The sequence below is a fragment of the Ascaphus truei genome, chromosome 3 (genome assembly GCF_040206685.1).
Source record: "Ascaphus truei isolate aAscTru1 chromosome 3, aAscTru1.hap1, whole genome shotgun sequence".
In the NCBI taxonomy this organism is placed as follows: Eukaryota; Metazoa; Chordata; class Amphibia; order Anura; family Ascaphidae; genus Ascaphus; species Ascaphus truei.
The window spans coordinates 327231842-327254939 of NC_134485.1; the positions used below are offsets into that span (position 1 = coordinate 327231842).

General features: G+C 48.4%; 3 protein-coding genes across 5 annotated transcripts in view; 1 reads left to right on the forward strand and 2 right to left on the reverse strand.

The window, feature by feature from the left end:
• SARNP (SAP domain containing ribonucleoprotein) overlaps positions 1-5918 on the reverse strand; it is a 63581-nt gene extending 57663 nt beyond the window's left edge. For all 3 annotated transcript variants that reach the window (XM_075591382.1, XM_075591383.1, XM_075591381.1), the window contains exon 1: positions 5784-5918. In XM_075591382.1, coding sequence (XP_075447497.1) covers positions 5784-5816 — 33 coding nt within the window. In that variant the 5' untranslated portion in view covers positions 5817-5918. The remainder of the gene's footprint in view (positions 1-5783) is intronic.
• Positions 5919-6022: 104 nt separating this feature from the next.
• On the forward strand, positions 6023-21201 carry ORMDL2 (ORMDL sphingolipid biosynthesis regulator 2). Its single transcript, XM_075591386.1, has 4 exons — positions 6023-6463; positions 12396-12570; positions 17181-17332; positions 20439-21201. The coding sequence occupies exons 2-4, from the start codon at positions 12397-12399 to the stop codon at positions 20572-20574; spliced, it is 462 nt and encodes a 153-aa protein (XP_075447501.1). The 5' UTR covers positions 6023-6463; position 12396; the 3' UTR covers positions 20575-21201.
• Positions 20837-22886, reverse strand: LOC142489866 (large ribosomal subunit protein eL39-like). The gene has a single exon (XM_075591387.1). The coding sequence runs from the start codon at positions 22750-22752 to the stop codon at positions 22603-22605; it is 150 nt and encodes a 49-aa protein (XP_075447502.1). The 5' UTR covers positions 22753-22886; the 3' UTR covers positions 20837-22602.
• Positions 22887-23098: the final 212 nt, after the last annotated feature.

The window sequence follows — 23098 nt, forward strand, 5'->3', positions numbered from 1 at the left end:
GCAGGGGAAATCCCCTAACCGGAGCTACTCCCTGCTCTAAGCAGGGGAAATCCCTCACCCGGTGCTGCCCCCGCTGCCATGTGCGACCCCTCCTGCCGTGTGGAGGCCCCACTGCCGTGCAGGTGAGTGCTTGTGTGTGTGTGTGTGTGTGTGTGTGTGTATTTGTCTGAGTGAGAGTGTGTCTGTGAGTGTGTCACTCTCTCTCCCTCTCCCTGTGTCACCCTCTCCCTCTCCCTGTGTCACCCTCTCCCTCTCCCTGTGTCACCCTCCCTCTCCCTCCCTGTGTCACCCACCCTCTCCCTCCCTGTGTCACCCTCTCCCTCCCTGTGTCACCCTCTCCCTCCCTGTGTCACCCTCTCCCTCCCTGTGTCACCCTCTCCCTCCCTGTGTCACCCTCTCCCTCCCTGTGTCACCCTCTCCCTCCCTGTGTCACCCTCTCCCTCCCTGTGTCACCCTCTCCCTCCCTGTGTCACCCTCCCTCTCCATGTGTCACCCTCCCTCTCCCTGTGTCACCCTCCCTCTCCCTGTGTCACCCTCCCTCTCCCTGTGTCACCCTCCCTCTCCCTGTGTCACCCCCTCCCTCTCCCTGTGTCACCCCCTCCCTCTCCCTGTGTCACCCCCTCCCTCTCCCTGTGTCACCCCCTCCCTCTCCCTGTGTCACCCCCTCCCTCTCCCTGTGTCACCCCCTCCCTCTCCCTGTGTCACCCCCTCCCTCTCCCTGTGTCACCCCCTCCCTCTCCCTGTGTCACCCCCTCCCTCTCCCTGTGTCACCCCCTCCCTCTCCCTGTGTCACCCCCTCCCTCTCCCTGTGTCACCCCCTCCCTCTCCCTGTGTCACCCCCTCCCTCTCCCTGTGTCACCCCCTCCCTCTCCCTGTGTCACCCCCTCCCTCTCCCTGTGTCACCCCCTCCCTCTCCCTGTGTCACCCCCTCCCTCTCCCTGTGTCACCCCCTCCCTCTCCCTGTGTCACCCCCTCCCTCTCCCTGTGTCACCCCCTCCCTCTCCCTGTGTCACCCCCTCCCTCTCCCTGTGTCACCCCCTCCCTCTCCCTGTGTCACCCCCTCCCTCTCCCTGTGTCACCCCCTCCCTCTCCCTGTGTCACCCTCCCTCTCCCTGTGTCACCCTCCCTCTCCCTGTGTCACCCTCCCTCTCCCTGTGTCACCCTGTCCCGCTCCCTGTCACCCTCCCTCTCCCTGTGTCACCCTCCCTCTCCGTGTCACCCTCTCCCTGTGTGACCCACCCTATCCGTCTCCCTGTGTCACCCTCTCCCTGTGTCGCCCACCCTCTCCCTGTGTCACCCACCCTCTCCCTCTCCGTGTCACCCACCCTCTCTCTCTCCCTGTGTCACCCTCTCCCTCTCCCTGTGTCACCCCCTCCCTCTCCCTGTGTCACCCCCTCCCTCTCCCTGTGTCACCCCCTCCCTCTCCCTGTGTCACCCCCTCCCTCTCCCTGTGTCACCCCCTCCCTCTCCCTGTGTCACCCCCTCCCTCTCCCTGTGTCACCCTCTCCCTCTCACCCTGTGTCACCCTCTCCCTCTCACTGTGTCACCCTGTCCCGCTCCCTGTCACCCTCTCCCTGTGTGACCCACCCTCTCCGTCTCACCCTCTCCCTGTGTCGCCCTCTCCCTCTCCCTGTGTCACCCTCGCCCTCTCCCTGTGTCACCCTCGCCCTCTCCCTGTGTCACCCTCGCCCTCTCCCTGTGTCACCCTCCCCCTCTCCCTGTGTCACCCTCCCCCTCTCCCTGTGTCACCCTCCCCCTCTCCCTGTGTCACCCTCCCCCTCTCCCTGTGTCACCCTCCCCCTCTCCCTGTGTCACCCTCCCCCTCTCCCTGTGTCACCCTCCCCCTCTCCCTGTGTCACCCTCCCCCTCTCCCTGTGTCACCCTCCCCCTCTCCCTGTGTCACCCTCCCCCTCTCCCTGTGTCACCCTCCCCCTCTCCCTGTGTCACCCTCCCCCTCTCCCTGTGTCACCCACCCTCTCCGTGTCACCCCCTCCCTCTCCTTGTGTCACCCCCTCCCTCTCCCTGTGTCACCCCCTCCCTCTCCCTGTGTCACCCCCTCCCTCTCCCTGTGTCACCCCCTCCCTCTCCCTGTGTCACCCTCTCCCTCTCCCTGTGTCACCCTCTCCCTCTCCCTGTGTCACCCTCTCCCTCTCCCTGTGTCACCCTCTCCCTCTCCCTGTGTCACCCTCTCCCTCTCCCTGTGTCACCCTCTCCCTCTCCCTGTGTCACCCTCTCCCTCTCCCTGTGTCACCCTCTCCCTCTCCCTGTGTCACCCTCTCCCTCTCCCTGTGTCACCCTCTCCCTCTCACCCTCTCCCTGTGTCACCCTGTCCCGCTCCCTGTCACCCTCTCCCTGTGTGACCACCCTCTCCGTCTTCCTGTGTCGCCCTCTCCCTGTGTCGCCCTCTCCATGTGTCGCCCTCTCCCTCTCTCGTCGACCCTCTCCCTCTCTCGTCACCCTCTCCCTCTCTCGTCACCCTCTCCCTCTCTCGTCACCCTCTCCCTCTCTCGTCGACCCTCTCCCTCTCTCTGTCACCCTCTCCCTCTCTCTGTCACCCTCTCCCTCTCTCTGTCACCCTCTCCCTCTCTCTGTCACCCTCTCCCTCTCTCGCCACCCTCTCCCTCTCTCGCCACCCTCTCCCTCTCTCGCCACCCTCTCCCTCTCTCGTCACCCTCTCCCTCTCTCGTCACCCTCTCCCTCTCTCGTCACCCTCTCCCTCTCTCGTCACCCTCTCCCTCTCTCGTCACCCTCTCCCTCTCTCGTCACCCTCTCCCTCTCTCGTCACCCTCTCCCTCTCTCGTCACCCTCTCCCTCTCTCGTCACCCTCTCCCTCTCTCGTCACCCTCTCCCTCTCTCGTCACCCTCTCCCTCTCTCGTCACCCTCTCCCTCTCTCGTCACCCTCTCCCTCTTTGTCTCCCTCTCTCTGGCTCCCTCTCCGTCGCACTCTCTTCTTCGCTCTCTCTGTCGCACTCTCTCTTTGTCTCTCATTCTCTCAGTGTGTGTGTCTCTCATTCTCTCTCTTTCTCTGTGTGTCTCTCTTTCTCTCTGTGTGTGTGTGTGCCGCTCTCTGTGTGTGTGTGTCTGTCTGTCTGTCTCTCTCTCTGTGAAGCGCCGACGTCTAGACACTGGTTAAGGGGTTCAGGAAACTAGTCATTCACATCTGGCTTTTATTTCTAGATCCGACATTGACACACACACACACGTCTAATTGTAGTATAATGTAATACAATAAATACATTTATGTCAAAAATGAATGTTGTTCTGACTAGGAATTTATTAAATGTATTTTATTTATATATTTTATTTTAAAGCGGGGTTGGGGGCGGGACTAGGTGGCGAGTAGATTTTTGGTTGGGCGAGTAGATTTTTGGGTGATTTGTCGAACACAATTTGGATTTTCATGATTGTTGTCAGGTGTTTTTAGTATGTGTTAAGGGGTATATATGGGTGCTTGTGTCAGTCTGAGGTGCACTGCCCTGAGGAAGGTCCCGTTGGGAGGACCGAAACGTTGGCGGCCCTGTGTCACGTAATACACTTTTTTTGATATCAACACTGCAGTGTGCTGTCTTCTTTTGGCTATTAGGATCCCCTGGTCACCATATGTCTACATACTACCTATAGGACAAGCATCTGCCTCCTACATCAAAACGTGAGTGCTAATCTCCATACCTGATTATATATATATATAAATATATATATAGATAGATATATATATAATACTGAGTTAAGTTATGGTGAGTAAAAAAAGTGACAAAAACCCTCCACAGGAAAGCAAATATGCAAATACAACTGTATGCTCATCTGCATGTCTAAGGCAGGTCTGCAACCCCACCTTTCACCATTATCACCCAGCACTTCCACACATTATATATATATATATATACTGTAAAAGATGTGTCCAATATTAGCCACAGTGCTACTCATATGCTTCTTTAAGCAAGTGTGTCTTAAGGAGGGTCGAAAGGGTTCAAGTTGGGTATTGAGGGGAAGGGCATTCCAGAGGTGCAGGGCAGTCAGTGAGAAAGGTTTAAGGCGGGAGAGGGCTTTACATACCAAGGGGTTATAACACAAAAAGTGCTGAATAGCACTCTCACAAACCCAAAATAATAGTGCATAAAATAGTGTTTAAAATTAAATGTTGACAGTGCACAAATGTGAGAAAATATAATCTTATTAGTGAACTATAAGTGATATGGAGGAAAACAAACACACTCAACCCTTAGTGAAGACTGTTTCACAAACTTCTTCCACAAGGACCAGGGGTGCGTCGTTAGTAACCATGAAAATAAAGAAACATCACACATAGTGTAGTAATGTTACAAAATATTTGGCAATTAAAGTGGGCTCGCAAATGGCTACTCACAACAGAGTAGATGTAACAGTCATCCAACTTAAGGGGTCGATGATCCCATAGGTGTGCAGCAATATTCAGCAGCCAGTCTCAAATGAGTCCGGAGGTTCCTGCCACACCGGAAGTGACGTGTGACCCCCCGGCGTGGATGTGGAAGTATTCCGGAGAGCAGTGCGCTACACAGGGAGATCGCGACCCGCTGTGCACCTGCTACATGTTATACACCGCGCTTGAATATCATCCTATGTGTAAGCATTGAATTGTATTTCACTGTTTGTCAATATATCTTTCATTCTACACATTGGTTTGTTCTTCTTCATTTGAGATTGGCTGCTGAATATTGCTGCACACCTATGGGATCATCTACCCCTTAAGTTGGATGACTGCTTGCTACATCTACTCTGTTGTGAGTAGCCATTTGCGAGCCCACTTTCATTGCCAAATATTTTGTAACATTACTACACTATGTGATGTTTCTTTATTGTCATGGTTACTAACGACGCTCCCCTGGTCCTTGTGGAAGAAGTTGATACCAAGGGGTTAGAAAGAAGACATCCTTGAGAAGAACGCAAGAGTCGGGATGGTCCATAGCAAGAAATTAGGGCTGAGAGGTAAGATGGGGCAGAAGAGTGTAAAGCTTTAAAAGTGAGAAGGAGAATTGAGTGTGTGATACGGGATTTGATCAGAAGCCAGGAGAGGGATTTAAGGAGGGGAGACGCGGAGACAGATTAGAGTGATTCTGGCAGCAGCGTTTAGGATATATTGTAGGGGAGACAGGTGAGAGGCAGGAAGGCCGGACAGCAGGAGGTCACAGTAATCAAGACGGGAGAGAATGAGGGTCAGAGTCAGAGTTTTAGCAGTCGAGCTTCCACTGCATCAAGGGATTTTGGGATACCATTTGCTATGTTTTACTGTGGAGGGTTTCTGTCCCTTTTTTACCCACATAACTAAGTGTGTGTGTGTGTGTGTGTGTGTATATGTGTATATATATATATATATATATATATATATATATATATATATATATATATATATATCTATATGCACATACACAAGAGATTGTGTAAGATATATATATATCATACATTAACTGAAGTCCAACAACAACAGCGAAGTTTCGGCCCTGCACAGGGGACATCATTCAAGACCCTGTATGTTCCATATTCGTGAGCTGCACATGGCTTCCTGCATTTTTCCCATTGAAGGAGTGCCGCTGATATATATATATATATATATATATATATATATAAACCATCCTCAGCCCTTGTCAATTCCCTATCGGATGAAGGCCTCCCCATGTAAGTCCTATATTACATACAGAGAGGATATGAAACATTGCAGGAGCAGCACATGGCCTTGTCCCTCTCGCGGATCCCCAGCACTCCCAGTAACTCAACCCCCCCCCCACTCCCCCGGGGGCTTTTGTAGTACCTTCAGCTTGTGAATCTCCACCGTGTCCGCCATATTCCCGCCTCTGCACCGTGAGCGCGCGAGCGACCATCCGAACCCGCGGGATCTCGAGGGCGCGCAACACGGACACTCGCGATTGGTCAGACCCCGTCCGTGACGTCCCACCCTCAACAAGGCGACTCGAGCGAGACAACGTGCCGGTCTGCTGTCGCACCGAAGAGCGAGACACTTCCGTGTCTCGGAAACGACCACCTACACAACGATGCGCTTCCTATGCCAAAATCAGGAGAACAAACCGACAGTCAAAACTCTCCCGAAACACATGAACTGGGAAAGGGGCGGGCATCTACGCGAGTGACGAGGCAGCTGTCCAATAGCCTTTGGTCATTCTGTTAACCCTAGCGTTTACTGGCCAGTCTCACCAATGGACCAATCAGCGTGTAGAGATTTTTTTCAGCCAAACAGAGCTACCAGCAGGCACGCATTTTGTGACGTCACGCACAGTCTCCATCTTACTGAGGTGCCAACTTTAACCTTCACAAGAACAGACAGACAGGCGGAGGCCACTGATCCGCCGCCATATTACCGGGGTGGGCGGGGGAGTCCATCAGTGACCTCAGGTTTGTCCCGCCCCTATCTGTCCCAGCCGGAAGTGGTGGTGTTTCCTGGATACCGGGAACAGGCGGAGATCCCAGCGGCAGGTAAGAGGAGGATGTGGGGGGATCAGGGCGCTTTATAGCGGAGCGGGGGCGGCTTGTCTGGGACGAGGCTGCCGAAGATGGATGTGAACCCCCCCCCAAAAAAAATAAAAAAATATTGTAGTAATGTGGGGAAGATAGGTTATATACATGTATTAAAGAGACCGCAAAACCACGACTCCCTGTAATCGGAAAAGGCAGCCATCTTTTATGCTCCGATATAAGTAACATAAATACACGGGGGTATTTTTTGCTGAAGAGCATGGGGCATTAAAAAAAAGCGAACAATCTGTATAGGTTACAAGTGTCATGTGGTATTGTTTCACCCTTTCGCTGCCAGTGGTACAGCAACGTTTTGCCCCTCCATTGCAGGTCACCCGGTGATGGGGTTAAAACAACTTGGTCTCCCTTTTTTTTTTTTTTATCGAGTATTATGAGTATCACTGCTCTTGTAAAGAGTATTACATTAACAGTTTAACACGGTTATATTTTGTTAAGGTTGAAGAGGTGTTGCCCGTAAAAGTGCTTTAATTGCGTTGCACCTCCAGTAGATGTCGCTAAGCTTTGCACCTTGAATAAGAACAATACTTGACTCTTGTGTACTGTGCTTCGCACATCGTATATTAGGAGCACAGTACCCCTTTCCCAAGAGCGTACAATCTAGTTAGTGATGCCTGATGCTTGCAGAGATTTGCTCAAGATGATGAGCAAAGGGCTAAACATGTGATAAGGCATCACAAACTGCAACAGATAAATACTTCTCAAAGCAATGCAGCTCGCAGAAACTAGCAGTGTGAGAGATGCAGTTATTAGATACGTATTGGTTCATTAGGATCGCTCATTGTCTTTGAACATACGCACAGAATTGTTCCTATATAAAGGCTGACACTGGACAGTGACAATGCAGTTCTGTACATGAAATGTTACAGGCACACATCCATCCGCTCCATCACTCCACAACTAAAACTTACAGGCATGACCTAATTCTCTCCCAATTTGACTATTGCAACCGTCTCTTCAGATGTTCCTGCCTCCCAACATTTTCTACAATCTATCCACACAAATATTAGTTATTTATTAAATGTTTTACCAGGAAATAATACATTGAGTTACCTCTCGTTTTCAAGTTGGTCCTGGGCACAGAGTTATAATGACAAATACATGGTTATAAATACACTGTTACAATGAGTACAAAGGGCACATTATATACAAGATATTGTGTGCACAGTTAAAGATAATATATATCATAGGCGTATATAACAGTTATAGACCAGATTAAAACGGTCTGTCTGCGCCTCTCCTCCTCAAATCCATTCAATGACCACATTATACTCTGCATTAAAAATTCTAGATTCTTTTACTCCATATTAAATCTCTGCTCTATTCTGCTATATTGCTGCACCGTGTTGCTCTGCAGCACTCTCGTGTCTCACACCTTTTTTCATGTTTGACTTCTTACCTGTGGAACTCCGTCCCCATCAGCATTTGCCATCTACACTCCTCCCGATCGTCTGAGTCTACTCCTCACACGACTACAGCCGCATCCATAGTGAAGCGCGCTAGCTTCCGCGCTCTCAGGCGTCCCGCTGGAAATACAAACTTTTTTGTATTGCGAAGTGCTGCTCTCCTGTAGCGCATGTGCACATATGCATTAGCATCATAGTGTTTGTTTCGCAGCTTGCGCCATATTCTGCACTATGGACGCGGCCTAATGCTTAAACTTGCCCCCTCAAATATGATCTGTACTGCACTTGTTACTTTTGTATTGTGTAAGCCTCTTTATTACATTTAGATTGTAAGCTCTGTAGGGCAGGGACTCCCTATTTCCTTGTGTTTAACACACTTGTGTAACTTTCTATATTAACTCTCTGTCTGTATTATATTTTTGTGGTGTCCTGCGTACATTATGGCGCTATGTAAACATTCATACAATATGTCCCCGTCCCTACAATCTAAGCACAGGGAGATAATGACTTGGCAGTGAAGCAGTTAATTTGGCAGGGGGCACTCCTTGTTTTTATAGAAATAAGGAGTGTAGCAGATATGATAAAGGGATTATAGGATGGTAAGGGCACCACATAGATACATTACAAGACCTAGGCAGTGGCGGATTTAAAATGTTGCCGCCCATAGGCACTTACCCTTTTCCGCATTTCCATGACAACGTGACATTATGGTGGTCATTTGAAGCTGCAATGCTATAAAAGGAGGAGGGTAGCGTGAAGGAGAAGGTAAGAGACCTTTATAGAGGCCCCACGCTCTCCTCTGGCCATCAGTGGGGAAGAGAGCGGGGCCTCTGTATATGGGGAAACCCCCAGAAATTGTGCTGCACTAGGCCCGGGCCTATTGGGAAATCTGCCACTGGACATAGGACAAATCCTTGTCTTCCTGTCACTGCTATCTCCCACCTCTGGTTCATGGAAAGGGACCAGAGTGCAATTTTCTCTAGTTATAGCAAATAGAAATACCACTTGTGAGCACATTCACATGTCTCGGACAGGTCTGCAACCTGCCTTTCTCCATTATCTCTTAGGCCCGGGCCATAGAGGGTGGGGAGAGCGGAGGCGCGCTAACGCTGAGGCTCGCCTGCTTCAGTCAGCGCGATTGCACGGACTTGCGGGGGGAGGTGGTTGGAGGCGGGGCAGTGACGTCGCTGGGCCAATCGCCCGCGACGCACTGACGTCAATGTCACGGCGCCGACACGTTGACGCTGCTGTGCTGTGATTGGAGGTTTTCAGCCGACAGCGCGCTGAAAAACAGCTTGGCGCTCGGCTGAAACCTCCAACTCCTCAGCACGCCTGCGGGCGCTCGCGTGAGCCTCCTCTCAAGGCATCCTCATTGAGGATGCAGGGGCTCAGCGCGGAATGTCCGCAAGCCTCAGCACGGCTGGTCCATCTATGGACGCAGCCTTAGCCTACTGTACAGTGCTTCCCCTGCAGCCAGGGGTTCTGGGAAATGAGCAGTAACTTTCACCTTTTGCTTCTTATCCACTTTAACATGGAGCCATCTAAGCTTATGCCTGCCATGTTACACAAGTGCAGGGGTTTTGTCACTTTTTTACTCGCCATAACTTATTTTGTCTCTAGTTATAAGGAATCATCAGAGTTCTGGTTTTGCTGCTATTTCCCATTTCATAAAAAAAGGGGAAATCCTGCTTAATAATAACTTTATATAGCGCTTTTCTCGCAATGGGACTGGAAGCGCTTCACTGTTACAAAAAGGAAAAAAGAAGAAAACATTTAAGGTTATAAAAGAGATCAAAACACAAGGAAAGATACAACACAGGATGACACGGTACTGTAGCTGTTCAAGCTGCTGGTTTTTAAATAAAAATAAATAAAAAATTCCATTCAATATGTGAATCAATACAATCTACACACTGACAAGTTATTAGCTAAGTTGCCGATCGATCCGTTCTCTTGTAATCGATCGCTGAATTGGGGGTTATTTCATTCACTGTTAGGGCTGCACAAGAGTACCCAGCATGCAAAGTTCTGTGCGAAGATCATGTGACCAGGCAGGCACAGTTTTAATTGGTGTACTGCTAGACGGAGGGCAGGGCTCGAGCCAGAGCCTTTCTCTGAAGAGGATGGGGGTGTGACTGTGTAAATGGTTTCTATAGAAACAAAAAAGCTTGCTACATTAGAATACTTGTTAAAAAAAAATATATAATTTTTTTTAATTTATTTTTTAATGCTACAAGTATTTTCTCATAGTACAGAACTGATTTATTAAAAAAACAAAAAACATGTAGGCTATTGATTGTACTGCAACTTTAAATACTAAACAGGTTGTGGTTCAATAATTGAATGCCTGGGTAAACGGTTAGGTCTTGAGTGTTTTTATAGATTTTCAGAGATGGGGCTGTCACGGGAGACCAGGACTATCACACCAGGGATCAATTCGCCAGACAGGAACACGGTTTATAAAATTAATTAAAATGTAATTAAAATTAATTTATTGGAAAAATAAATATCCACAAAATTCAACACACACACTTACAACTGGGAAACTGGGGTTAACCTATAAACTTGGGTGCAGGGACCTCCCTAAAGAGATTGTCCCTGTTCTTTCTTTCTGCAGGGTCCTCTGCAGCTTCTCCCAGTTTCTGACCGCTTCTTCCCAGCTGCCTCAGCTAAACAACATTGAACTCACAGCTAAGGCCTCGTTCAGGGTGCTGGCTTCGGAGGGAGGGCGTGCTGACGTGCTTGCTGCAGTGAGAAACAAAGTATTCAATTTGAATACTTGTTGTCAGGGTAGCAACTGCCCTGCCTCCGAAGCCAGGAGTTGACGCTGACGACAGTTTCAGTAAACGAAAATTTCGTTTTTTGGAACTGCAGCAGCGTCACAGGGACCCAGGCAGCCAATGAAATCATTCTTCAGAATGATTTCAAGACTGCAACACGGATCCCTGCTCTCTGTCTGTGACCGGGAGGATTTTAGCATGTGACGTCAAAGACACGCCCACTGAACGACAGAACGCTGGGGCTGTCGGCAAGGGATGATCGGACGTCTCCTACAAAAGTAACGCGCGCTCTCGCGGACGCGCGCCCTCCATATCCCAAAGCAGGCACCCTGAACGAGCCCTAAAGCTGATGGGATCTAGCTAGAAGTCTCCCTCCCCCCAAGTGTTTGCAATCTGACCCAGCCCCTTATAGGTGGGTGGAAATGCAACAACAAACATACTTGTAAAGATCACAGACCACTTTGCAACATTCCAGCTGAACAGAACATTAACCCCTGGTTCATGAAGTGCTGGAACCAGGCTTACAATACAGATATTATTAAAAGCAGTCACATTTATCCCTACCATCACAGGGGCCGCTCGATTGGTACGAGGCAAATTGTTCCCAAGAGTGGGAGCAGCGTGGCTAAAAGCTCGGGCCCCAAAGGAAGTCAAGGAGATTCTGGGAACTGTTAGGAGTCGTCACAATTACCGCACATGATCACGTACTGACAGTCCTCGGTTATCCGACACAATGCGGTACTCAAAATGGCGTCGGATAGCGAAGCGGTGTAATACGAATCACATTTTCCCATCGGAACACTGTTTAAATGAAAGGTTCCGTTCCTGAATGCATTTTTAACACTAAAATACACCAAATATTTTACGCAGGCAATAAGATTATGCAGCACACACAAACTACGATGTAAAGATTCTATTTATTGAATCCAGAACTGTATAATAAAACTGTTAGACATGTTTAAGGGCCTAAATACATAACTAAACCTTCACACAGACTGATCTGGATGATTTCCCTGACTGCAGCTTTCTGATTGACATAATGTTGCAACTTTGCAAAGCGTCGTAAGAGCGTCGGATAAGCCATTTTGGAGTCGTAAAACGGCCCATAGGGATGCATTGGACTGCGTTGGATAAGCCATTCGTCGTAAAACGAGGACTTACTGTATATTAATGGCTCAAATGACCAGTATGTGAATTCTTCATAGGTGTAGCTGAACTTTCCAAGCAGATGTCTGTGCTGATTTCTGTTTTTGCATTTCATTGTTTACTTTAACAAATCTCCTTTTGCCATTTCCAATTCTGTTTTTTTTTTTTTTTTTTTGTCGACTGCTGCGTGACGTCAGAGGGCAAGTGAGCTGTTCAGCCAATGAGGTCGAACCACTCACGGCCACGACCCCCTGGTCGCCGTCTCTTGTCTCCTACAATTTAGGCAGAAATTGCTATGGCGACGGATGACGTTGCATCGCCGTAGCCGGGACAATAAGCGGGGCCTGAGAGCAACAGGCCAGATTTTCAGAGCAACACACACCTAAGCAAGTTAATAAATTGGTTATTTAAGCAGTAATTTGAGAAATTCAGAAAACCCAGCGCGCTTGTGGCTCCTGAGGATTGAAGTGGGGGAGCTCTGCATTAATACTTCCAAACGCACTGGTGATAACATGTGGCACTATGTAATACTTTCTCTTTCAGGATGAATGTTGGGGTGGCTCACAGCGAGGTGAACCCCAACACTCGGGTGCTGAACAGCCGAGGGATATGGTTGGCCTACATCATACTGGTGGGCTTCCTGCACATCATCCTCCTGAGCTTTCCCTTCTTCAGCGTTCCCATCGTCTGGACCCTGACTAACGTCATCCACAATCTTGTGAGTAAAAAAAACCAAGAACTACCATCTCTGGGCTATCCAAGTGGGGGTTCATATGTGGACCTCAAATCCATTCATGGACTAGAAAAAAGGCTCTGAGCTCATTGTCTTCTTCTCAGCTATAGAGCTAAGGTTAAAGACCTTGTACTTTAGACCTTAGTCCATTAAAGGAATCGCCCAGATTGCATATTTGTATGTGAAATCCTCCCTTTGTTTTTGTAATAGAGAAATACTGATGTAGAATAATTTGTAGGGACTCCTAAAGCCTCTGCGCTGTGTATTTCATTTTTTTTTCTTACAGAAGTGTCATGTAATTAGTAACTGATCCCTGCAAATGTGAAATCGCTGCCTCGTTCTATCCTCATTTAGGTATTAGCCAAAAAGTAGCAGCTAGTAAAAAAAAAAAAAACAATGTATATTGTATATTAAATTATATTTATTATTATTTTTAATCAGTCTGTATAGGTTACAGAATATTGTGGGCAAGGCCCTGTTCTACACGACTGCTTTGACTGGTCCTTTTTGTCTGACCCAATATTAGCAGTTCTTATATTGCAATTTTTCAAACAACTGGACTTTAGGTATTGAAACCGAACGTAAAAAATCCCCAACCTAAACATGAGGATACTTTTTGCTTTCCGAACACAAGAACACTATTTTCTTCAGAAATGTCTGTTCATTCTGCCTCACAATATTTTGCTTTCACAGAGTTAAAGGGAAATGGTGCAGCAGATATATAGACATAGACATGATTTAGACATAGACATGATTTAGACATAGACATAGACATGATTTAAACATAGACATAGACATGATTTAGACATAGACATGATTTAGACATAGACATGATTTAGACATAGACATGATTTAGACATAGACATGATTTAGACATAGACATGATTTAGACATAGACATGATTTAGACATAGACATAGACATGATTTAGACATAGACATAGACATGATTTAGACATAGACATGATTTAGACATAGACATGATTTAGACATAGACATGATTTAGACATAGACATGATTTAGACAGACATAGACATGATTTAGACATGACATAGACATGATTTAGACATGACATAGACATGACATAGACATGTTTTAGACATAGACATAGATTTGTGCTGTGCAGGCTTCATTGCGTTGTATGTATAAGTGTGTCTCTGTATAGTCCCAGCCGTGTAATGTAGATAGCACTTTGCATAGATGGTATAGAACAGGGTTTCCCAAATGGTGGGTCGCGACCCGGCACCGGGCCACGGCACCAAAATTGCCGGGTCGCAGCGAGGCTGGCCGCCCGGTGTCTCCTCCTAGCGCCCCCACCCCCCCCCCCCGCTCGAGTTAAAAAAAATTGCAGCGATTCCCCCCGCGGTCCCGCGCGCATGCGCAGGGCAAGCAGGGCCCGCTCCCTTCCTCCCCCCCACTCCCAACGTGGGACGGAGGAGGAAGTACCAGCTCCTCTGCGGCCTGCTTCCTCCCGCGACCGGCTTCCAGAGCTCACCTCCCGTGGCACCCCCTCCCGAGCCCACCTCCCGTGGCACCACCTCCCGGGGCACCCCCTCCCGAGCCCACCTCCCGTGGCACCACCTCCCGGGGCACCCCCTCCCGAGCCCACCTCCCGGGGCACCCCCTCCCGAGCCCACCTCCCGTGCCACCCCCTCCCGAGCTCACCTCCCGTGGCACCCCCTCCCGAGCTCACCTCCCGTGCCACCCCCTCCCGAGCCCACCTCCCGTGCCCCCAAGCCCACCTCCCATCCCGGGCAGCAGGGGATATCGGGGGCAGCAGGGGAAAGCGTCCGGCGGCAAGGTAAGTCACCCCACCCACCCAGTCACTGTCACCCACCCACCCAGTCACTGTCACCCACCCAGTCACTGTCACCCACCCAGTCACTGTCACCCACCCAGTCACTGTCACCCACCCAGTCACTGTCACCCACCCAGTCACTTTCACCCACCCACCCAGTCACTGTCACACACCCACACACCCAGTCACTGTCACCCACCCACACACCCAGTCACTGTCACCCAGTCACTGTCACCCACACACCCAGTCACTCTCACCCACCCAGTCACTCTCACCCACCCAGTCACTGTCACCCACCCAGTCACTGTCACCCACCCAGTCACTGTCACCCAGTCACTGTCACCCACCCACCCAGTCACTGTCACCCACCCAGTCACTGTCACCCACCCAGTCACTGTCACCCACCAAGTCACTGTCACCCACCCACCCAGTCAATGTCACCCACCCACCCAGTCAATGTCACCCACCCACCCAGTCACTGTCAATGTCACTGTCACCCACCCAGTCACTGTCACCCACCCAGTCACTGTCACCCACCCAGTCACTGTCACCCACCCACCCAGTCACTGTCAAAGTCACTGTCACTGTCACCCACCCACCCACTGTCTCCCACCCACCCAGTCACTCACCCACCATCTCCCACACACCCACCCAGTCACTGCCTCCCACCCAAGTGTCCCAGTCCCCCCTCCCCCCCACCCAGTCCCCCCTCCCCCCCACCCAGTCCCCCCTCCCCCCCACCCAGTCCCCACCCCCCCAGTCCCCCCTCCCCCCCACCCAGTCCCCCCTCCCCCCCACCCAGTCCCCCCTCCCCCCCACCCAGTCCCCCCTCCCCCCCACCCAGTCCCCACCCACCCAGTCCCCCCCACCCAGTCCCCAGTCCCACCCAGTCCCAGTCCCCCCTCCCACCCAGTCTCAGTCCCCCCTCCCACCCACCTAGTCCCCCCTCCCACCCAACCAGTCCCCCCTCCCACCCACCCAGTCCCCCCTCCCACGTCCCAGTCCCCCCTCCCACCCAGTCCCCCCTCCCACCCACCCAGTCCCAGTCCCCCCTCCCACCCACCCAGTCCCAGTCCCCCCTCCCCCCTCCCACCCAGTCCCCCCCCCCCCTCCCACCCACCCAGGACCCCCCCTCCCACCCACCCAGTCCCTGCCCCCCCCCCCCCTCCAGTCACTCACATCCGTCATTGCCTGTAATTCACTGTTTGTGTCTGTGTGCGTATAGGGGAGAGCGAGTGTGTGTGTGTGTGTGTATCAGGGGCTGTGTGTGTGTGTATCTGTATCAGTGTCTGTGTGTGTGTATCAGAGTGTGTGTGTATCAGTGGCTGTGTGTGTGTGTGTGTGTGTATATATCTTTGTGTGTGTCTGTGTGTATCAGTGTCTGTGTGTATCAGTGTCTGTGTGTATCAGTGTCTGTGTGTGTATCAGTGTCTGTGTGTGTGTATCAGTGTCTGTGTGTGTATCAGTGTCTGTGTGTGTATCAGTGTCTGTGTGTGTATCAGTGTCTGTGTGTGTAGCAGTGTCTGTGTGTGTAGCAGTGTCTGTGTGTGTGTGTAGCAGTGTCTGTGTGTGTATCAGTGTGTGTGTGTGTGTGTGTGTGTGTGTAGCAGTGTCTCAGTGTGGCTGCGTGTGTGTGTGTGTGTCAGTGGCTGCGTGTGTGTGTTTATCAGTGGCTGCGTGTGTCAGTGGCTGCGTGTGTATCAGTGGCTGTGTGTGTGTGTATCAGTGGGTGTGTGTGTGTCTGTGCAGGCCCTATAGGCCAGTATAGGCGATAAAAATTTTAGTGGGTCACGAAGGAGAAGTTCAAAAATAACCGGGTCACGGAAAAAAAAAGTTTGGGAAACGCTGGTATAGAAGATATAAAACGGGGAATGTTTGTTCTTTTCGTGTGTATACAAAATTGGGATAAGTGCATCAAATAAAAGTAAACGTTGAGAGAAGGGCGTCTCTGTCTTAAAAGAGCAATCCAAACGCTGGTTTTTTTTTTCTTCCACATTAGGATTGAAGCAGGGGGTCTCTGGAGCTGAACCCAATTAATTTCATCTGCGGGGACCCCTTGCTTCCTGAGATACTTACCTCCCATAGGGGTGCCCGGATCACTCTTCTATTTAAAGGTCCTGGTCACACGAGCCAATAGGAAGCCACACCAAATGACCTCATGGCTTTCTATTGGACCACAGGACATTTAATCCGCCATTGCATGAACCCCAGCTAGCTCAGCCAGAGCTGCTATCGGCACCCCGCACGGAGGTAAGTATCTCAGGAAGCAGGGGGTCCCCGGAGCTGAAATTAATGAGGTTCTACCCCGGAGACCCCCTGCTTTAATCCTATGTACAAAAAACCCAGCTGCGGTTGGACTGTCTCTTTAAGGAGTCTACATTATTATACTATTGTAAATGGCTCTTATTTCATGTTGACTTTTTTTTCATTCAAAATATACCAAGTACAGCTTAACTTGCAGATAGTCAAATATGACTTGGCAAAGGGAGGAGTCACAGAACCGTATTTGGTACTTCTGATTCCAGTGCACCCTGAATTCAATGATATGACCCCGGTAATGCTTTTCCTGTAGCTTCCGCAATGCCCTTTTATATCCATCTGGCAGTTCCCTTCATTGGCAGACTTTGCATCTGCATCACATTGCTATGTAATTGGTGACAGGCTTCTGAGATTTAATGGGTTGCGGTATCGCTGCATGGTGTTGAGCAAATCTAGCTTGACCAGTCTGTGACCAGGTTATGATGTACAGATAAGGGACTTGGGGTACATCTTACCTCTACTCATGTTTCCTTTCTCCAGGTGATGTACCTGTTCCTGCACACTGTGAAGGGCACCCCCTTTGAGACTCCCGACCAGGGCAAGGCGCGTCTCCTCACCCACTGGGAACAGATGGACTATGGCATCCAGTTCACCGCTTCCCGCAAGTTCCTCACCATAACCCCTATTGTGCTGTAAGTACTTCTTTTAACAAGCAACCATACTCCACCACCTATCCTTTTTGCTGTGGAGAGATGGCAAATATCTGCCATTTGATTTATGGCTTTTTGAAATGTACAGTTTTATATTAGTGACCCTGTCCCCAGGCAGCTTCATTGGCTGCACGAAGGTGAGTGAGGCAGAATTAACAATATCACCCTGACTCGCCCTTCAAGAGCTGAAGGCCTGGCCCTATCTTGCCTAATATCATATTTTTATAGCGGCACAAACATGTCAGTTGGTGCTTTGGCATACTGGACACGATCTTAGGAGATGGGTCGTGCTTGTAGCTGCCCTGGTCCACCCAATCAGAAAAGACATGCTCCTATCGCTCCCTCGCCAGGGCAGAACAGCTATTTAAAACCCAATTCCCACCATCTCCCACTCCCTCAAAATCTGGAAGAAGCTACAATTTAAATATAAAGTGACCTCAAAAAAATCCCTCATGACCCCACGTCCGGGAAATCCCCAGTTGGAACAAGGACTATCCAGATATTCTTTTTCTCATTGGACCAGAACCAAAATATTCAGACTGAATGGCGTAAGTGTAGATTTAAAAATAAGACCATTCAACTACTTCACGCCAGAAAAAAAATGTACCACCAAATGAACTATTCCCTTATCTGCAGATTAAGGCGTTTCACAACCACATTAGACCACGTTGACAGTTTGAGGAACTCTGTCTAGAGGAGGAAGATCAACACAATCTGACATCCTGACTATACCTAGGCTTTGCTCTACCAGAGACCGATTTCGCACAACAAACTAAAGTTCATAGCACAGAGGGAAGAGGACCTGAATGAAATGCTTGAGGGAGATGACTAGACCGATATATTTAATGCAGTAGCCAGTAGCTCAATATGCAGTACTATCAAGGAGAACGTACACAAAAGCTTGATGCGGTGGTAAACCTCTCCCTTGGCAATATCAAAGTTTTGTCCAGGTTACTCTACACTGTGCCCTAAAGACTGCAGAGACAATGCCTCCTTCCTACACATATGGGGATCTTGTCCTAAAGTGCTCGACCTGTGGAATAAGGTCAGGATTTGAGAGCAACGTATTTTAGCGACTGATATCCAAATGGATCCATGGGTGTTTCTTACAAAATCTAACTTTGTAACTGAGCTGAAAATAAGTTGCTTACACACATTAATACAGCCACGAGGTACGAGAAGCCTCTTTTTATGGAACAAGGCAGGTTGCCATCCATAGCTAACATCAAACACCGAGTATGGTCATTTTTTTTCCCATGTGGCAAAAAAAGAACCAGTTATCTTGACGATGCATGCCTAAAATCTCAGAAGGTTTGGCAACCCTGGCTTAACCACGCAGAGGGCCCCATGCTGAATCTAGACATGCATACAGTCCTACTCTAATTCTCCACGCCAGGGTTGTCCTCCGAGGTCACGCCCAGTAAAAGGTGATCTTGTTCACAGTGCCAATATATACATTGCATTGTACACTTGTAGCCACATGGAACTATGATGTATTAAAGTGGACGAGGGAGGTAGTAGATCAGCTTAGAACACAGAGGGAGGCCTCCGCTCAGCTAGTATAATGTACTCTATTACCCCGTACTAGAGGGGTGCTCCTAGGGAATGTGCACTATGGGCATTTACAAAGGAGAAAATAATCCCTAATATGAACACTCAACCTCTACTAAGATAAATAATAATATAAAGTTTAATGAAATCTTGTTAATCAAAAAGAGAGAGAAAAACAGACTTGACATATACTAAGTTTAAAAGCTAATTGACGTTATGTACCAGAAAGTGTCCTATCTTGGATCCCTATAATGACATAATTCAGAATCCTAGAACTATGCATACAAGAAACGGTGATACACAGGTATGTATGTTGGTATCCGTGCTCTATATCCTATGTATGTCCTACACTAGGTGTGTAATAAACTAGTAGGTAGCTGTGCTTGGCAAATAAACGCCAATAATAAAAGTGCAGACAAATAAAGCCCAAGGAAATTGGTGAAAAGTGAATACATTTCTATCGATATAATATATACAGTACACATCAGATTAGGGTGTGTAAAATAAGTGTGATTATGTAAGGCCATGGGCATGGTCAGCGCTGAGCTGCGCTCACACTTGCCAGTGAGCCCCTGCAGCTGCGATGAGAGCGGCTTTAGCAGGGGCTCGCACACTCTTCCGCAGGCGTGCGGGGCAGTAGCACTTACATTTTTTTCCGTTTGCGTGCTGAGGGGAGCAGAGGGCCAGTCACGTGAGCGTTTCGCCCAATGAGGGCGAACCAGCTCCGTTACATCACTGGCCCGCCCCCAGACACCCCCCCGGACGGCTGGAGTCTCCATAGACTCAGCCTTAGAAGCTGCCTACAGGTTCCCAGATGGTATGGCTAGGGATAGCCGCGTTGATGACAGTATTAGGGACGGAAGTTGTTTATCACCCTCCTATAGAGCATCGCCTGATCAGTGCTTGCTGTGTAATAGAAGCCTGATATGTATCCCTTGCTACCATATACAAGGAGCCAGCTATAAAGTAATACAGTACTTGGTCCGAATGGTTTACAAAGTACTCTGACTAACACTAATGGCTGCCTCAGAGGGCCCATATCTTGGTTTAGCTGGCTACAATTGTAACTTAGTAGTTGTGTATCACTCGAGAAAGATGCCGGTATTCGTTGAAACCTAGCGTTTTGGTCGCGTCAATGACATCACAGTAACTGCGTTCTCTACAACCCAAATCAGCTTAGCTTGCAAGTGACCATCATTGGAGATTGTACGCTGCTATTTTGCACTGTGTATGAATATAGATATAACATAATATAGTTAGCATTTGTAGTCGTTTGTTACAGTAATGATAAAAAACAAGTAGTAAGTGGTTACTTTGGTAATGATATTTGTTTTGTATTATATTGCTATCATGCCACTGTGTTTAATATATACGTCAATGAGGTGCAGGTGAAAGCAAGTTAATTATTACGGTGCTCACATTTTAGATATTGGGTTGCTTAATTAAGTACACCATGTTACTGTAAATAATGATTGTCATACGTAAGAGAATGAAATCGTAACGTAAACCTGTATCTATGTCTATCCCCGTCTCTCAGATATCTTCTTGCCAGCTTTTACACCAAGTACGATGCTGTTCATTTCCTTATCAACACGTCATCTTTGCTCAGTGTCCTCCTGCCAAAGCTCCCACAGTTCCACGGAGTCCGGGTATTTGGGATCAACAAATACTGAAGAGAATACCTCAAGATCTCTGCCCCATACCATTTGGAGGAAAACTAAGCCTCCTCTTTCCCTCCGCCGCATCCCCTTCCCCCCGCCCCTCTGAGCCATCCTGTGCCTCTCACATTGTGGCTGTTGATGGTCTACAAAGAGAGACGTGCTTTGCAGAAATGGTTGTGACGGGTAACACTGCAGGTGCAGAGACCTCTAACACATTGCAGGCAAAGGAGTTAATAGTCGCACTTCCATAATATTGTGTTCTTCTATAATGCACTGACATATGAACAGGCGGATGATAAGCAGATCAGAAGTGATGCCTCAGAGTGACCACTACACATAATCCAGGTGTGGAAAGGACATTCTGGAGCAGGGACTCTGCATGACACACAGGACCTCTCGGACAATTGTAATTAATCATTCAACTAGCTGCTTTGATTCAAACAGAATCACCGCTGTGCTTTTCAGGTTTGCTACCTATGAAATGGGAAAAGCTCAATTCTAAACCTATAATTGTGTTCCGTCGTGTTAGGAGCTAAAGCATCGATCACGGCAAACTAGTGTTGTTCTGTAATTCCAGCCTTAGCCTCCACATAAGTAAACTTTAAGGGAATCTAAATAAATTCAAATACTTTAAGAGTGCATTCTTTCATATCAACACTTCTTTTAAAAGTCTCACCATCACGCTACTTTTTAAACCTAAATATTGATACCAAAGGTTTAGCTGTGGTATCTTCATGGCTATTGGAGAAGCGCATACAAGAAGCGCCCCTGAAATCCACCTCCTTAGGCTGTATTTATTTTCTTTTACACAAACACCCAACAACTGGACGACTGACATGGTGGGTTTATGGTGCAGAGTAGGAAACAAAAAAGGCAGCCATTTTAAAAGTGACCCAGTGATGTATAGAAGCCATCCTAAATGTGGTTGCGAGAAAATAAATGGATTGCTTTCAGTACATTTACAATAAGGGTCCACTTCTCAGTTACTTTAATAAAGCCAGGTCTTTGTTTAAAAAAATAATGTTTCTCTATCACTTCAGCAGTGAAGGGGTTGTGTCCAATATCAAGCTTCTGTTGTCACATATATTGAGCAGTGTCTTTAACAAGGGGCTATGCAGGGTCTTTGGGTGTGTGGATTTAAAGAAAGATGAATATATAATTTTAAAGGATCCTGTCTAAGAACTGTGTTAAGACTGAGTAATGTAACTAAAGACCAAAGTTTTCACATTGTTTTCCATGATCGTCACTTTACTGTTAATGCAGTCTGCTGTATATACGGAATGTATATTTCTGAAATAATGTTCTAAGTATACTATACAAAATAAATACAATGAGAACACTCCATAACATAATCAGATTACAAATCAGAGGTTGTCTCACTACAATTTCTGCCTTTGTCATGAGTACCAATCCCCCATATTTAAGTACTATTCCTTTGTAGGACCAAAGTGCACTGATGGCAGTGACATGATTAATGAGTTAAATCTGGGTATTGGATGCCTTTTTCCAAAAGCCAGCACATACGTTATAAAGTTCCTTGGTAGCTATTCAAACCATCCATAGCCTCGGGTCACTTTGACGCCAAAGTCGCTTGATGAGGCAGACAGGTCCAGGATCCACGATTCATCCTGAATATCCATTATATTAGTAGGCTAACTAGACCACCTTCCGCCCAACTACTATCTAATTGAAAATATTTGCATTCCACCGAGTATCAGATTTGTCCATCATTCTATCATCTTTCACTGAAAGACTACAGCTGCCTGGGCCTATCCATGATGACAGAGCCTGGTGCTCACAACTATGATCATGTGTCCAAAATGCTGAGAGATTTTAACAAGGACCTAGAAAGAAAAAGTAATAAAAAATATCAGTTCAAGAAATGTGGATGGGTAGTAGTTTTTTTTTTTTTTTAATGTTTCGTATTTGTTTATTTTCAAAATAAACAGCACCCATTGTCATTATTTTTGTAGCAACTTGTGTTACAAGATATTACGTTCTTCACAAGGAACCCATCGTGTGCCACCCAAGACTTGACTTTTACAACCCAAGCTTGGTCCTTCTCCAGTGTCTCCTCTTGGAGTTATAAATGATCTTGTTACCAGTTTTCATATGGATCCACTGCGGGATCGGTCTGTTCTGTTTCTTGGAAAGAAACCGCTTTATTCTAAACGTCTTGTGGGATGACATGGCTGATCAACCCAACCATGTCACCACAATGGCGGCTGAGATGGAGGAAGAAGGAAGTAGTAGTGATAGGGAAATGAGCACCGGGGACCGGTGGGGGGGGGGGGGGGGAATGAACACCAGGGACTGGGGGGGGGGGGAGAAGAGCACCGGGGACCAGTGGGGGGGGGGGGGGGGGGGGGAATGGGGAAGGAGCACTGGGTACCAGGGGGTGGGTGGAAGGAACAGCCCCCCGCTACCGCCTCCCGCCACAGGGACAGGAGGAAGGGACACCGCGTGAGCAGCACATCCCGGGCAACACCAGGTATATAAGCTAGTATACAATATTGTGAAGCGGCACAAACAGTCA